Source organism: Leptonotus elevatus, chromosome 11, assembly GCF_054856555.1.
Source record: "Leptonotus elevatus isolate MCC_2025b chromosome 11, RoL_Lele_1.0, whole genome shotgun sequence".
Taxonomy (NCBI): Eukaryota; Metazoa; Chordata; class Actinopteri; order Syngnathiformes; family Syngnathidae; genus Leptonotus; species Leptonotus elevatus.
This window is the reverse complement of record NC_141249.1, coordinates 7,509,668-7,523,933: the sequence shown is the minus strand read 5'-3', so window position 1 is coordinate 7,523,933 and position 14,266 is coordinate 7,509,668. Positions and strand designations below refer to the sequence as shown.

The window sequence follows — 14,266 nt, the reverse complement described above, 5'->3', positions numbered from 1 at the left end:
AGTTTCAGTGTGTCACTAAAATTAGAAGATAAAGGCATACGACTGATAACTGGTTAAACCAAACTCTGACGTAATTTTGTGGGAACAAGACAGAGGGAAAGATCAGGGGGAACTATTTACTATTATGTTGGCATTCAACCACACTTTAAAAATAGGTAAAGTGAACAGACAGAAAACAGTTCATTAATTTAATGCAATAAGGGTAGAAGAATAACATAATGTGACACAATAGAAGCTCACAACAAATGTCAACCCCTCTAGATGTGTAGGATGACATGAATACAGCAATATATAAATTTCTGTAGAATTATGCAGGTGGGTGGGGGAACATTAACAGATTTATAAAAAATAAAAACATAAGACAAGGGGATTTTGAGCATCCATCTCGGGGGGAAAAAAATCTGTTGCCTGGTCGTAGTAGTCCAGCTACATCAATGTTTATGATCCAAATAACCTGTGAAGATTAAAAATAATTTGTAGAAAAAACAGCAAAACAAGGTCACATTCTATTTTCTGGACTTCCCTGGAGATTGAAAACAAGATTCAGTTTTAAAAGTGCGGATATATATTCTACTCAACTATGGGTTGTTCTAAAGAGCATGTCTCATTGTTAATGTAAAAGCAATAATTGAGATTGTAGATTAAAGTTTACACATTTGTCCTACACATTTATTGATATAAGCTTTTGCTAGACTAGTAACTAACAAATATTTTTAGAATCGATTATCCTATCCATGATTCTATCAATCGCTCCCTTCCCCAACACAGCAGAATGAACAAAAAAAAAACATAGAACAATTAAATATAGAAACTCCATTTGGTTAAAAGAAAGCACCAGTGTGGCACCAGTGTGGATATGGAAGTACTGCATAGTGTGTCGTATTAATTGCTAGTCTTACTCACAGAATCATACACAACATGATGAAGATGTTCCACAGTGCAATGAAGATGCGAAAGTATCGCAGGCTGAGCAGGAACTCTCGAATGTTTTCACCTGCAGAAAATATATAGACACAAACAAATAAATAATACGCACATACTTTTCATTTCTTGTACTTTTATACACACCTGTCGTTGGACCTCTGGACTCATCTCCAAATCCATGGGATTCTTTCCGTTTACTACAACACAATTCAACTGGTACTGATCAACGTCCATATTATGAACAGTAATAATAACATGCCATTTTAGTAATTGTACTCACAGCTTGAAATTCAGCACAGCTCCTGCATTGATCAACAAGGTCCTGGAAAATAAGACAAGCTTTTATTTCTGTGTGTTGGATACGCACCAGATAGCTGGTGGGGTGGCATTAGCAGGGAGCTAGTCAGGGACAGCTTGATTCAAACGTACATGAAAGGCGACTATTTAGGCACATATGTATCATCGCAATGTGTTAAACGTGTACATTTGTGTGAATTAATAAAATTACCCAAACAGCAGCAGATCTCCGATCATCGTGTCAACATTAAAGCTAACGCCTCACTTCCGTATTCGCACCATGCAATGTGACCAATAGGATTTCAGTAAAAGTTTTCAGATTTAGCCCTCAATTTGGTATTTAAGGCGCAGAGCACATTGTCAGTCAAAACCGGCATTAAACATATTTAACAACATAACTATTATGAAGATTTATTTTTATTTTTGCAATGTTATTTTTAAAAGGGTGAAAGACATCGCTATCCAACAACACTTTTTTTTAGGAGTGTATTTTGCAACATGATATGAAGGAGGAAGTCCTTGAAAGACCTGTCAGATAATTAAAAAGCAAATATTGACCTACAGGTTGAAAAACATAAATGTTTTTTTGTGTGTGACAGGTTTTATATCAGTACGGATAGATCGTTGACTCCCACCAGATGTAAATTCGAGATTAAAATGGTAAGTGTTTCTACTATTTTGACCCGGTAAATAAAGATTCATTTGACATTTGTTAGAAATAAAATGGGTTTTTTTCCACAATGGAATGATCGTCAGAAAGTTATTTTTTTGGGGTGGTTGGTGCCAGGCTGTCAAAAGGGATATTATAATTGACACAAAAATTTCATTTGTAACTTTTTTCTTATATATATATATATATATATATATCTTATATAGATAGATAGATAGATAGATAGATAGATAGATAGATAGATAGATAGATAGATAGATAGATAGATAGATAGATAGATAGATAGATAGATAGATAGATAGATAAATAAATTAATATTTTTCCTTTGGTAATTTTCACATTTCAGAAGCTGTACTTTTTCCGTTTTCTTAAGCGAAGGAGTAGAATCGGTACTTCAACTCTTATCAGAGTGCCCCTCATGTACTTTTGTGAGTCTTGCCATCACTTTTGATAATCTATGCCAAGTCCTTTGTATCCAAATGTTATGACCTTCACTGCTGCGTTACTATACACCGATGTATGCAGATTTGTCCTACGTCACCGGCGTGCATAACTTGTTTGTTTAAAAAAAAAAAAAAAAAAAAAAAAGGTTCCTGCATGAACGGTAGACTTGTGTCTATTTCGGTGTTGTAGTGCCATCTAGTGTCAGTAAATGGCCACTGTTTTTTTTGCAAGTAATTCAATTTGTTAACATGTATCGTCTATGTTTTATCACGCGGGGGCGTATGAACATCCGATGATAATAGTACATGTGTTGAGCTGCTTTGGGATTAGAGTCACGTATTTAATCCTCGGGGGGGTCAGAATTTTTTTAATATATCGTCTCAATAGCGCTTCGATGCATGTGTGTGTATCCATCAGCTCCCCGCAAAAGCGCCTTGGGGTGCTGAAGACGTCAGGAGCCGCTTTTGAAGCAGCTGCTGTGCAAACCTGCCGCCTAAAAATCGGAGCAGCTGGCCCCGATGAGGATGAAGATGGTGGTGGTGATGATGATGATGATGCGGGGATGACTGGTATTAATAGGAAGGCTTGAGTGTCTCAGCCTTTCACTGTCGAGGCCGGTGGGCTTGGTGGAGAGTCCGTGGACCGGGTTGTGGGGAGGGGGATCTTCCGATCCTGACTGCGCAGTTGGACATTAATAAGAGCGAGGAATCACCTTGATAACAACATGGATGTGCTGGCTGTCCTCAATTTGGGAGATTTAGCTCAAGCTTTCTCCAAAATGGGAATGTTTCCTGTGTTTGATGTGGCTTATTACATCGTGTCCATCCTCTACCTCAAGTATGAGCCAGGTGAGAGTCAGAAGAACACTTTTTTAAATATACATCAAGGGCTGGATTGTTTAATCACTTATTCATTCATTTGAAATATAACTCAAATATGTGGATTAGATGTGATTTTCAAACTAAGAAAATTGTAGAAGCATTTTTGTTATACAAACGTTAATTTTCTTATCCTATCAGAAATGTAAAATGAGTGTTCATCTTCATCATGCATTTCTTATGACAACCACTCTCTGTTACAATATCCCTACAAGGACTTTCTTTTGTTTTTATATGGCAAGTGCCCCTTTTCCACAAAGAGCTTGACCTGTTACATAAAGTGTGCAGCTATAAAAACTCAGCTTGCTTCAGTCTGGGGGAAAGTCACATACGCTGAGGAAATCACAGAAGTGAATTTTAGCACTTAGACTACTGACATTGTCCAACTTTTAAGTCCTTTGAGCGGCAGAGCCTGAGGCGGATGAAATGTGAGAGAAGACCTACGCATGCCAGAAACTTGGGCAAAAAATAGAAGAGCCTGAAATAGACATCAGCGGCCCCACAAAGCCCCCCGTGCTCTTGTAGGCTTCAGGACTAACTGTGAGCTATGTGGACTGAATGTTAAACATGGAACGATTTACTACGCTTTGAACTGAAGGAAAGTTGCCATTCAGCTTCTCATTGGTTTAAACCTCGGAGCGGCTATTTCTACTTTTTTATTATGAACACTTTAGACACAGTTTGTTGATTGTTACTATCACTTACTGCATATCTAAACAGTTAATGTTCATCCCACCAGTCTGCATTCGGCTAAATGGTTAGGGGGATTGATGCCTTGCTCAAGGACACCTCAGCAGTAGTTAGGAAGTGAACTAGCCTCCCTCAACATCTACTTACCATTTGTTTACATGGGTTATCGTAGCTTATTGACAAGCACTCACCTTTAGATCATTGATTGTCATTAGCTCCACTTGTCTAAACTTGCATTCGGAATTATGTTGCGTTTCTGGAATAAGAAATAAGAAGAAAAATCCACCTGTTTTTATCCATCTCAGGGTGCGGCCATTTTACCATAGTAGCACAGTTGCTCAGCGCGTAGGTAATTACGACCAATTACGGCTCACCTGTTTTCTGAGAAGATCTCATCTTGCCAAAGTCACATGACTGCCAACGATTGGTCGTTACCTGAGACCCGAGCGAGTGGGATGTCATTTTCAGTTGACATCAAGTAGCAAAATGGCCGCCCCTGAGAGGGATAAAAACAAAGGGTTTTTGCTGCTTAATTCACATTCTACAAATAATATTAATCAGAATGCTGTGTTTAGACTAATGAGTGAGGGAACATGCAACATGTAAAGAAAATTGGACTGGCTTCCCCTTTAAAAGAAGAGAAGATTTGCAATGAGGATGACTTACTATGAGAATGCATCGAAAGTGGCATTTTTTGATAGTGGTGCTACAATGCTAACTTTTATCCCTCTAAATGAGATGTTTTATATTCATAATATATTCATGCATATGTTGTGCTTAAATGTATTTTCATGTGTTTCGTGAGGTCTTTGTAAATTCATGTCAGTCACTTGTGCTGCGATGATTTGCATGGCTATTCATTAGGGGTGGGAATCTTGGAATGTCTCACGATTCAATTCGATTCAGATTTTTGGGTCTGCAATTCGATTCAGAATCCATTTTCGATTAAGAACAATTTTTTTATTCAAAATGATTTTTGCTTCAATCTATAAATGTGCAAGGAGTTGTAATGATCTACTTCAGTCCGACTCGCTAATGCTAATTAGCGCGCTACTCCTCGTGGCACTTTTATCACTCAAAATAACGGCTCCACGCTGAAAAAAACAAACAAACTTTTATTGGAATAACTTGATTGTGACTTTTTCCTTCTACTCTCTAATGTGGCTACAACTTAACAGTGTATTAGACTGCACGGAACCACACTGCCCCTAAGTGGCCAAATCGGGTACAACATGAACAGCGCTCCCAATAAAGGCACACACAAACAAAGGCAAGACAGTATAAAATAATTTAAATAAAATTGCTTTTGGGACATTTAAAATCGATTCTGAATCGTACTAAATGAGAATCGCGATTCTTATGAGAATACATTTTTTGGCACACCTCTACTATTTTTTTTTCTTTTCAAACAAACACAAGTGCAGCTTCTTAGCACTACACACAGACATCAAGGAGAGACATATTGGGGTGAAGGGTTTTGACATGGCCGACACATGCACGGCGGGGGGAGGAAGAAGTGGAGAAAATTCTATTCTTAGGATGGTATTTCTCAGCATCAGATTTCTTAAAATGAACACCAGGACACGCTCGCACACCTGTTGCTGGACGTTTGTGAGAAGCACTCTGCTCACCGCTTAATTAACTGTCTGTGTGTAATGTTTACTACATATATCTTACAAGCATACAATGTCTTAAACGATCCTGATGTGTTCCAAGAAACTCTCGGTTTACACTAGAAAACAATCGATTGACGCGTTTCTGTGTTGACTGTTAATGTTGATTGTCAAATGAGCCAATTCTTTCCAACATCATTAACTTAATAGCAACAATTTAATCACATTGTATTTTCCCACCAACATAATACTGTATACATAAATGTTCACAGTGCACACATTTGAAATATTTATTGCACCAGTTGAGTTGCTAAACAGTCAACTAAGAAATTAGTTATGATAAAAGTGTCCTATCAGGGGCGAACACTTGATAGTGTTGTGGGCGTGGACACAGATACAGCACATAGATACACGCGGCTTGCACAGATAACCACTTTTAAGGGTGACTGCATTGTTTAAGGTCACAGGAACTACAGAAACGCCAGGCACAAAAAAAAGGAGACACTTTTGGTCAATTTATTGTTCTTCTTTTGAAGCGAATTAATTACATGTGTAAAGAGGATGTAATCTCAGATCCATTTAAAATAAAATGAGCAAGTCCAGTGTCTCGCATGTTTACATTAAAAAGACAATCATTGCATAGGAGTCCTCTGAAAAGAAAAGGTCACATAAATACTTTTAATGAACAGATCGTGTGTCAGCATACAATTTTCTTTTAACCCAAACCAAACATTTTTTAAATTGTGTGTTGTGGAGTACTCAACTCTTGAGTAGTCACCGATACAGAGTACAGATACCATTAGTACTTTTGATACATAAAATTTACCCCCAAAAAATGACAGATACAATTTAAAGAAAGAGCTATAGATAGGAGCATTTTTCTTTAAAATTGCACAGAATTATTGGCAATCTTCTATTCTTCTATTTTCAAATCCCTGATTGTAAAACGGCCACAAGAGGGCAGCTAATTCTAGTATTGACCATCGTCGCAAGTACCGAGTCCTTGAAAAGGCCTTGGAACTCGACCATCCCTTTTGATATTTACATTACTGTGTTTACAAAACTGGATCAAACAAAAAATAAATGGAAAATGTTTATTCCTGTGTACATCAAAAATGCATTAACCATTATAAGTTGTGAGCTTCAATACAAGAATTACTGCCATGGTTTTCGCTACACTGCATCACACTGTATTTGTTGCATTGTTGTGTTGGTCAGTTAGTGTAACTCTGGACTGAGCAATGTAAAGGCAGAATGTGTTTCCATGGGAGTCTTTCAGAGGAAATGGACTACACAAAGTGTCATTAGGTTCGAAAAGTTCTCAAGGGGGTGGTGTTGGTTAGCAACTTTAGCAACTAAAGTTTAAATTGAAGGCACCAGCTCTTGACCAAGAACATGATTCCAGTATTAAATAAGGAGACAAATCTCTTGTATTTCTCAAGATGACATGATGGAATTACTGATGACACCCTCTACTTATCTGTCTCTGTGTTGTGCAGGCTCCGTGGAGGTTTCTCGCAGGAGTCCCGTGGCCTCGTGGCTCTGTGCCATGCTCTACTGCTTTGGGAGCTACATTCTGGCTGACATCATGCTGGGAAGTAGCCCCGTTGACTATTTCCAACACAACAGCCACATCCTGCTGGCTTCTGCTATCTGGTGAAGGACGACTCACTTTTTACCCTTTAATAATTGCACGCTTGGAGCACATCAGGTTAACATGTGAAAACACCGCCACAGTTGTTTATTGGGCTTTCTACCCAAAAATCATCCAGCCATCCATTTTCTATACTTTACAGCTTATCCTCTTCAAGGTTGCGGGGAGCTGTAGACTCTTCCAGCCATCAATCAATGGAATCAGATTTATTGTCATTGCACATGTTACAAGTACAGAGTAACAGCATTTACTTAAAGGGGCAGTCAACCCCACATTTTTTGGGGGGACAATAATATATTCTATGCTGCCCCACTAGTCTAAATACGGTTTTCTGGTTAATATTGCATTAGTGGAATATGAAATAAATAGCAAATTCTAGCATTTTTTTTTTAAATCAGTATTTTAAATTGTAAAGCGTCTTTGAGTTGTTTTGAAAAGCACTTTATGAATAAAATTTATTATTATTATTATTATTATTATTATTATTAACTCATTCACTACCATTGACGGCTATAGACGTCAAAAATTCATTTGATCTATTTCTATTAGTTAAACATTATTTTCCACTTTTGCTAACAAAAGTATGAAAACCTAGAATTTTTTATTGTACATTCAGAACAGATATAAAATTTGTGATTAATCGTTAGTTAACTAGTGAAGTCACGCTCCTAATTTAAAAAAAATATATTAAAAATGAGAGGCGTCAGACAATTACAATTTGTAATCGTAATTGATCGCATGACTTCAACAGTTGACTCACAATTAATCACAAATTTTATGTCTGTTATAAATGTACAATAACAATTTTTTTCTAGGTTTTCATAAAAAATTTAATGAAAAAAAAAGTGAAACTAATAGAAATAGTTCACATGAATTTTTGACGTCTATAGTCGTCAATGGCAGTGAACGAGTGAAAATGGCATCACAGTTGCTCAGGTGTCAGATAACATCCAATCACAGCTCATTTCAGAAAACAGGTGAGCTGTGATTGGTCGTTGCCTGGGCCCTGAGCAACTGTGATGTCATCTTCGGTCGACAGCAAGTGGCAAAGTGGCCATCCCTCGAGATGGATAAAAACGGCAGAATTTTGCTGCATAACTCATATTCCACAAGTGTAATATTAATCAGAACAATCATTTTTAGACTAGTGAGCTCACATATAACATATTATTGTCAAGAAATGTTTACGGTTGACTTCCTCTTTGAATTACTGCTTTGACACCAACATTTTTCAGGCGCATGAATCACGTCTACACATCTGTGACTCTAAAAAGTCATATTACAGTATTATGAAATGTATGCATCAAGGACAAAATTGAAATCTTGTACTTTGTGGTGGTGAAAAATACAATTAACAGACACGACATTTGTGATAGTGAACTGAGCAATTCAAAAATAAAAATAAAAATAAAAATAAAAATAAAAATAAAAATAAAAATAAAAATAAAAATAAAAATAAAAATAAAAATAAAAATAAAAATAAAAATAAAAATAAAAATAAAAATAAAAATAAAAATAAAATAATTATTTTTTATAATAAAAAAAACAAAACAAAAAAAAACACAACTTAAATATTAATAATAATTTTTAAAAACAAGAAAAAAAGAAAAACAAAAAAAAACAAGCAAGCAATCTTTGCAGACATGCTGGTTTATTATTTGGCTCAAGGGGAAATCTATCTATCGTGACACCAGTCTTAGAACTTTGTTAAACACCTGTGGCAGTGCAAAGCAGTCGGCTACTAAATGAAATCTGTTTTTTCTGTCTGTCACATCCAAATATAGGTACCTCATCTTCTACTGCCCACTGAACCTCTTCTACAAATGTGTGGCTTTCCTGCCTGTCAAGCTGGTGTTGGTCGCCCTGAAGGAAGTCGTCCGCGCTCGCAAGATTGCCGCCGGCGTCCACCACGCCCACCACGCCTACCACCATGGCTACTTCGTCATGGTCATCGTCGGTTATGTCAAAGGTAACGTATTGGAAGAGTATTGATCCAGTCAAATGTCAAAGACTCAAATATGCAATCCTTCCTTCATCGTATCCACTGTTTATCCTCACAGGGTCTGGAGTGGCTCTCGTTTCCAACTTTGAACAGCTGCTGCGTGGCATGTGGAGGCCCGAGACCAACGAGATCCTCAACATGTCATTGTAAGTTTCTTCTTTCATGACTGTCCTATTGGAATAAAACTGTTACTATTTGCTATATTTAGTGCTGTCACTGACTGTAGCAGTTTGGAATGTTACTAACTAAAGCATTCATATTTTAAGTACTGTCAAGAAATTGTCTTACTGTCATTGGAAATCATTTTAAAACGAATTTCTTGTTTTGGTGGGTTGTCTTAGAATAGTCTGACTTTACCTCACAATTACGTGCATGTTAGTTTAATTTAATTGATTTGCACACAACTGAAAGTGTATGTTTTTAGAGATGCAAGAATTCTGCCCAACACCAGCAATATGTAAACTATTAATATATAATTTTTTTAATACAAAAATAATATATTTTCTCATTTAAAAAAAAGCACTATTTGTAATGATGACTAGTCCAGGGTGTCGTCTGCCCTTTACTTAGTCACCTGGGATAGCAGTGAATTTAAATTAATTTATAAATGGCACACTATTATGCATTATAAATGATAGCTATCGGTCAAATAACCAACATTGATGGAATATACAATACAAAATTCTGCTGTTATTCTGTATTAACTTTGTTGGATTAAAGTAATGGTGTAAGAAATGTAATCACCTGATACTGACTCAACTGTGCCACCTTGTGGTTGTGAAGGGTAATTGGATGCTATGTACAGATGCAAGGATCAAATGTTCCAGTTAATTCAGGTTTCATTGCAGGTATTACGACACCGTATCATTGCTTCTGTGTTTATGATTTCACGCTATAGTCATAACATGTATTGCTACTTTAAGGTAGCTTACATGCTTAAACATAAAACAATGTAAAAGAAGATATAAAAAGAGCGATGTGCAAAATTATTTATACTGTATCTAGTGAGGTGCACGACTAATCAAATTAAATACGTTGACCTCAAATTTGACATCCACAAGCAGGGGTGGACTGACCATTGGGAATTTCGTGAAAATTGTCAAACGGCCGCGGGCCATCCAAGGCCGATTTGGACCGGCGTTTATTATCATTATTATTATTTTGCGCACCTAGTCCTACGTGTTTTAAAATACACATAGCCATCTTTTAAGAAAATATAAGTACGTACATGCCGATACGCGAGGCCGAGTTATTGCCTAATACGGGTACCTGTCAAAATGTAAACAAAGTCACAAGTTACCACGTATTCAATAACATGTGGATAAAGTCACGCATGTACATCCTAATTTTTATTTTCTTTGGCCTCTGCAGCCCTACCAAGGCCAGCCTGTATGGAGCCATCCTCTTCACCATGCAGGAGGCTCACTGGCTTCCAGTGTCCAGGAGCATGCTCATCATCGTCTTCACCCTTTTCATGGTCACCAGCAAGGTCTGTAACGTAAACACATTTGACTGTATTATTTTTTTTTTTTAGTGCACCACTGACAACAGCAAAACTGGTACAATATGTAATCTTTGGCCTTTTGCCACATTTAAGTAGTTAGGGTCCTACATTTAGATAACTTTTTTTTTTTCTTTTCGCAAAAATAAAATACATTCTACTAAGCTCGACCACCACTGTGTTTTGTTACTATTCTTCCCATTTTTAATTCTTAAAGTGTTAATTTTGCGTACATTTTGAGTACATGAGAACTTAGATGACTCTAGGGGCTCTATTTTTGTAAACTCTTAACTGTTTGGAGGCCGGGTGTAGGTAATTTTGCAGACGAATGCAGGCCATCAGAACTGAGAGAGGGAGGTCTGTGCTGCTGTGGGAGTGCTCACAGCTGACTAGTTGTACCATGACAGTCTAAACATAGCAGTGTACGCATCTGCACCGTGAAGTGGGCACTTGGAAACAGCCCCCCACCCTGAGCATGCGTTGGCCACCCCTCAACTATATTGACTTTTCACTACTTTTTTTTTTTCCAGACCGATATTAGTATGACTAGTAGTCAACTCTTGAGTAATCACAAGACGGACACCAAGTACTAATACCATTTAATGCTTTTGGTACATAAAATAAAATGTAAAAAAAAATTATGACAGATAATTTTACTAAATACTGTATAGCATTTTTCTTAAAATTTGCATTTTTCTTAAAATTTGCATTAAATTAATGGCAATTTTCTCGTTCCTATTCCTTAAAATAAGTCCTGGTATTTGCTTGATACGATACCTGGTATCAGTATTCCCTCATTCATAAATATAATAATATAATAATATAATAATATAATAATATAATAATATAATAATATAATAATATAATAATATAATAATATAATAATATAATAATATAATAATAATAATACAATAATAAGAATAATAATAAAATAAAAAATAAAAAATAAAAATAAAAATAAAAATAAAAATAAAAATAAAAATAAAAATAAAAATAAAAATAAAAATAATAGTAAAAATAAAAATAAAAATACATTTATTTATGCAATGATTCATAATGTTTGGTGGCCATTTTTCAAATTATTATAAACAAAATAACCAGTTTGACATCCACCACACATCTGTGTAGCTCAGCATCTGTCTACCCTGTGCCGGCACTTAGACATGGTCTGAGCAGGCTTAAGTTTTACTTCGATTTTCTACCACCAAATTTTCACTCCAGCAGGCGCATCTTCAATGACACTCAATCAGCCAAATTGGCAAACATGCAAAGAGCCATTGGCTCGCATGAAAATCAGGATCTGCCGGCATTTGCGCCAAGCTTTAGATGCACTGTCTTTGAAGATAAAGCCTTAGCTGTTTAGACACCAGTCTACTATTGACATGGCATATTTGGACTTGGAAGGAGTTACCTAAAAAATGTCTTGCCTCTCCTCCAGGTGTGGATGACTGCTCGCCATTCTCACGGCTCCCCCTTCGCCCTCATCGAGTCATGGATTTGTCATGTGCTCTTCCGCTCCCCTCTGGGCGGCTCTGAGGAAGACCATCATCACGCTCCCGCCGCTGCAGCCCCTTCATCGCTCAAAAGCAAAGAAGAACTGAGCGAAGGCGCTCGAAAGAGAAAAACCAAGAAAGCCGAGTAGACTTTGAAACTGCGTCTTATGTGCCAACATGGCTTTCACTCCATGGCGTCTCCTAAGAAGTAGAAAACACATTCTGTTTTACAGTTTTACATTTTCATTTACATCTCATAAGGACTGTAAATACAATCATCCACTTGAAAGCTATTTTTAAGGTTCCCGTTTATGCTCATCTGTGTGGGCGTCCACATTCAGGCCGAGCGGGATCATTGATGGAGTGTCAGTGGTTCTTTTTCGGTCCATTTGAATTGCTTCACAATGGAAAGAAAAGTCCTTTTCCTATCAGACAAATGTGAAGAAAGTATAATGTGAAAAGAAATAACTTTTTACCTGACACTTATGACTAATCAAAGTATTTGAATAAAATTAAGAAAAATTTGGGTTTTGTCTTTTCTTCATATAGTTTTGTAATGCGAAATGGGCATCCCTAAATGTTTCCGTCATTCATCAGCAAAATCTAATGCTGAATGTCTAATATCTGAATATAGCAAATTTGTTAGTCCTGTCCCAGTTATTGATGATTACATTTGTCGAACGAAAACCAATTTAGTCCGTCTAATTTTTCTTCTTAAGTTTCTCATCAATCGTTAACTCATTCACTGCTTTAAATTCAGTTAAAAAAAATAATAATAATTTGGGGCAAGTGGCGATAATTTTTTTAAATTTAATTAATCGCATGACTTCACTAGTTAACTCACGATTAATCACAAATTGTATATCTGTTCTAAATGTACAATAAAAACATTCTAGGTTTTCATATTCTTGTTAATAAAAGTGGGGGAAAAATGTTAAACTAATAGAAATAGTTTAAATGAATTTTTGACATTTATAGCCGTCACTGGCATTCAGGCCAAAAACTTGCACCTGCAACATAGTCACTTTTCAAGAGACCCCCAAAACAACATGTTTTGTTCAACCATTAACATTGCATCATTAAAGCGATGCAAGCCATTTTCAAACCTATAGGTAGGTCAATAATTCGTAAAAATGACAACCACACGTATGGACTGACCAAAAAATAGGAAATGTTATCAATTGTGACTTATGAGGTTTTGGCCCGATGCCAGCGCTATACAAAATCATTACGCACTCCTGCTGATTGAAATGGAGGTCACGCACTGAGAAAGTCTTAGCCCACCCCCCCCCCCAACTGTCAACTGACAAACTTTTGCAGCTCAAGCAATAAAGCATCACTGATGAACTTTGCAGGCGGTCTATTCAGCATTTTCGACACCCATGGCATTCACCGCCAATTTTCAAATATTGACAGAAGCCATCAGAGGCATCACTTTTGTTTTGTTTTGCGAAAACCGCTCATGGTGACGCTGACAGATCATCAAGGTGATCAAGAGCAAAGGAATGCTAGTGCCATCTGCTCAGCACATTAAGACAAACAGCACACACACATGCACACACGTGAGTAAACAAATTTATTTTATTTATTTATTTATTTATTTTAGATGTGGCCTGCGAATTAATGATGATCACAAACATCTGTTTACATTTTGATATGGAAATAAGGACATTCAGCATGGTATTTTTATTTTTTTCAACAAAGGAAAAGGTAGATCTATTGATGTTGAAATACCTGCTGGAAAAAGCAAAAACATATCAAACAAATCTAATGATTAATTCATTAATTAGGAATGTCAGTGCCCCATAGCAAACACCAATACCACTTTTGATACATAAAATTAAACAAAACAAAAACAATGGCGGATAATATAAACAATAACTACATAACCCAAACAACATTTTTTTCTTAAATTTGCATGAAATGAATGGCAAATTTCTATTCTTGTAATTTCTAGTTTCCTGGCTGTAAAACAGCCACAAGAGGGCTGTCATCGTCACGAGGAGCAATATATCAAACCCATACTCTTGGAACTCGCCCATCCCTAATATAAATGAGACTATGAATAGAATAGAATAGAATAGAATAGAATAGAATAGC

At 36.5% G+C, this 14,266-nt stretch overlaps 2 protein-coding genes across 3 annotated transcripts; one reads left to right on the top strand and one right to left on the bottom strand.

Moving 5' to 3' along the window:
• Positions 1–174: 174 nt before the first annotated feature.
• Positions 175–1,515, bottom strand: smim7 (small integral membrane protein 7). Its single transcript, XM_086089543.1, has 5 exons — positions 1,433–1,515; positions 1,205–1,246; positions 1,069–1,121; positions 904–994; positions 175–454 (listed from the first exon to the last, which is right to left on the bottom strand). The coding sequence occupies exons 1-5, from the start codon at positions 1,456–1,458 to the stop codon at positions 439–441; spliced, it is 228 nt and encodes a 75-aa protein (XP_085945669.1). The 5' UTR covers positions 1,459–1,515; the 3' UTR covers positions 175–438.
• Positions 1,516–1,820: 305 nt separating this feature from the next.
• Positions 1,821–12,692, top strand: tmem38a (transmembrane protein 38A). 2 transcript variants are annotated; one of them, XM_086088277.1, is made up of 7 exons: positions 1,821–1,881; positions 2,753–3,183; positions 7,016–7,172; positions 8,955–9,139; positions 9,231–9,318; positions 10,544–10,661; positions 12,112–12,692. In XM_086088277.1, exons 2-7 carry the CDS (start codon positions 3,060–3,062, stop codon positions 12,313–12,315), a joined length of 876 nt encoding a protein of 291 aa, XP_085944403.1. In that variant the 5' UTR covers positions 1,821–1,881; positions 2,753–3,059; the 3' UTR covers positions 12,316–12,692. The 2 variants fall into 2 exon arrangements, with proteins under 2 accessions (XP_085944403.1, XP_085944401.1); XM_086088275.1 differs by lacking the exon at positions 1,821–1,881 and having other exon boundaries at positions 2,559–3,183.
• Positions 12,693–14,266: the final 1,574 nt, after the last annotated feature.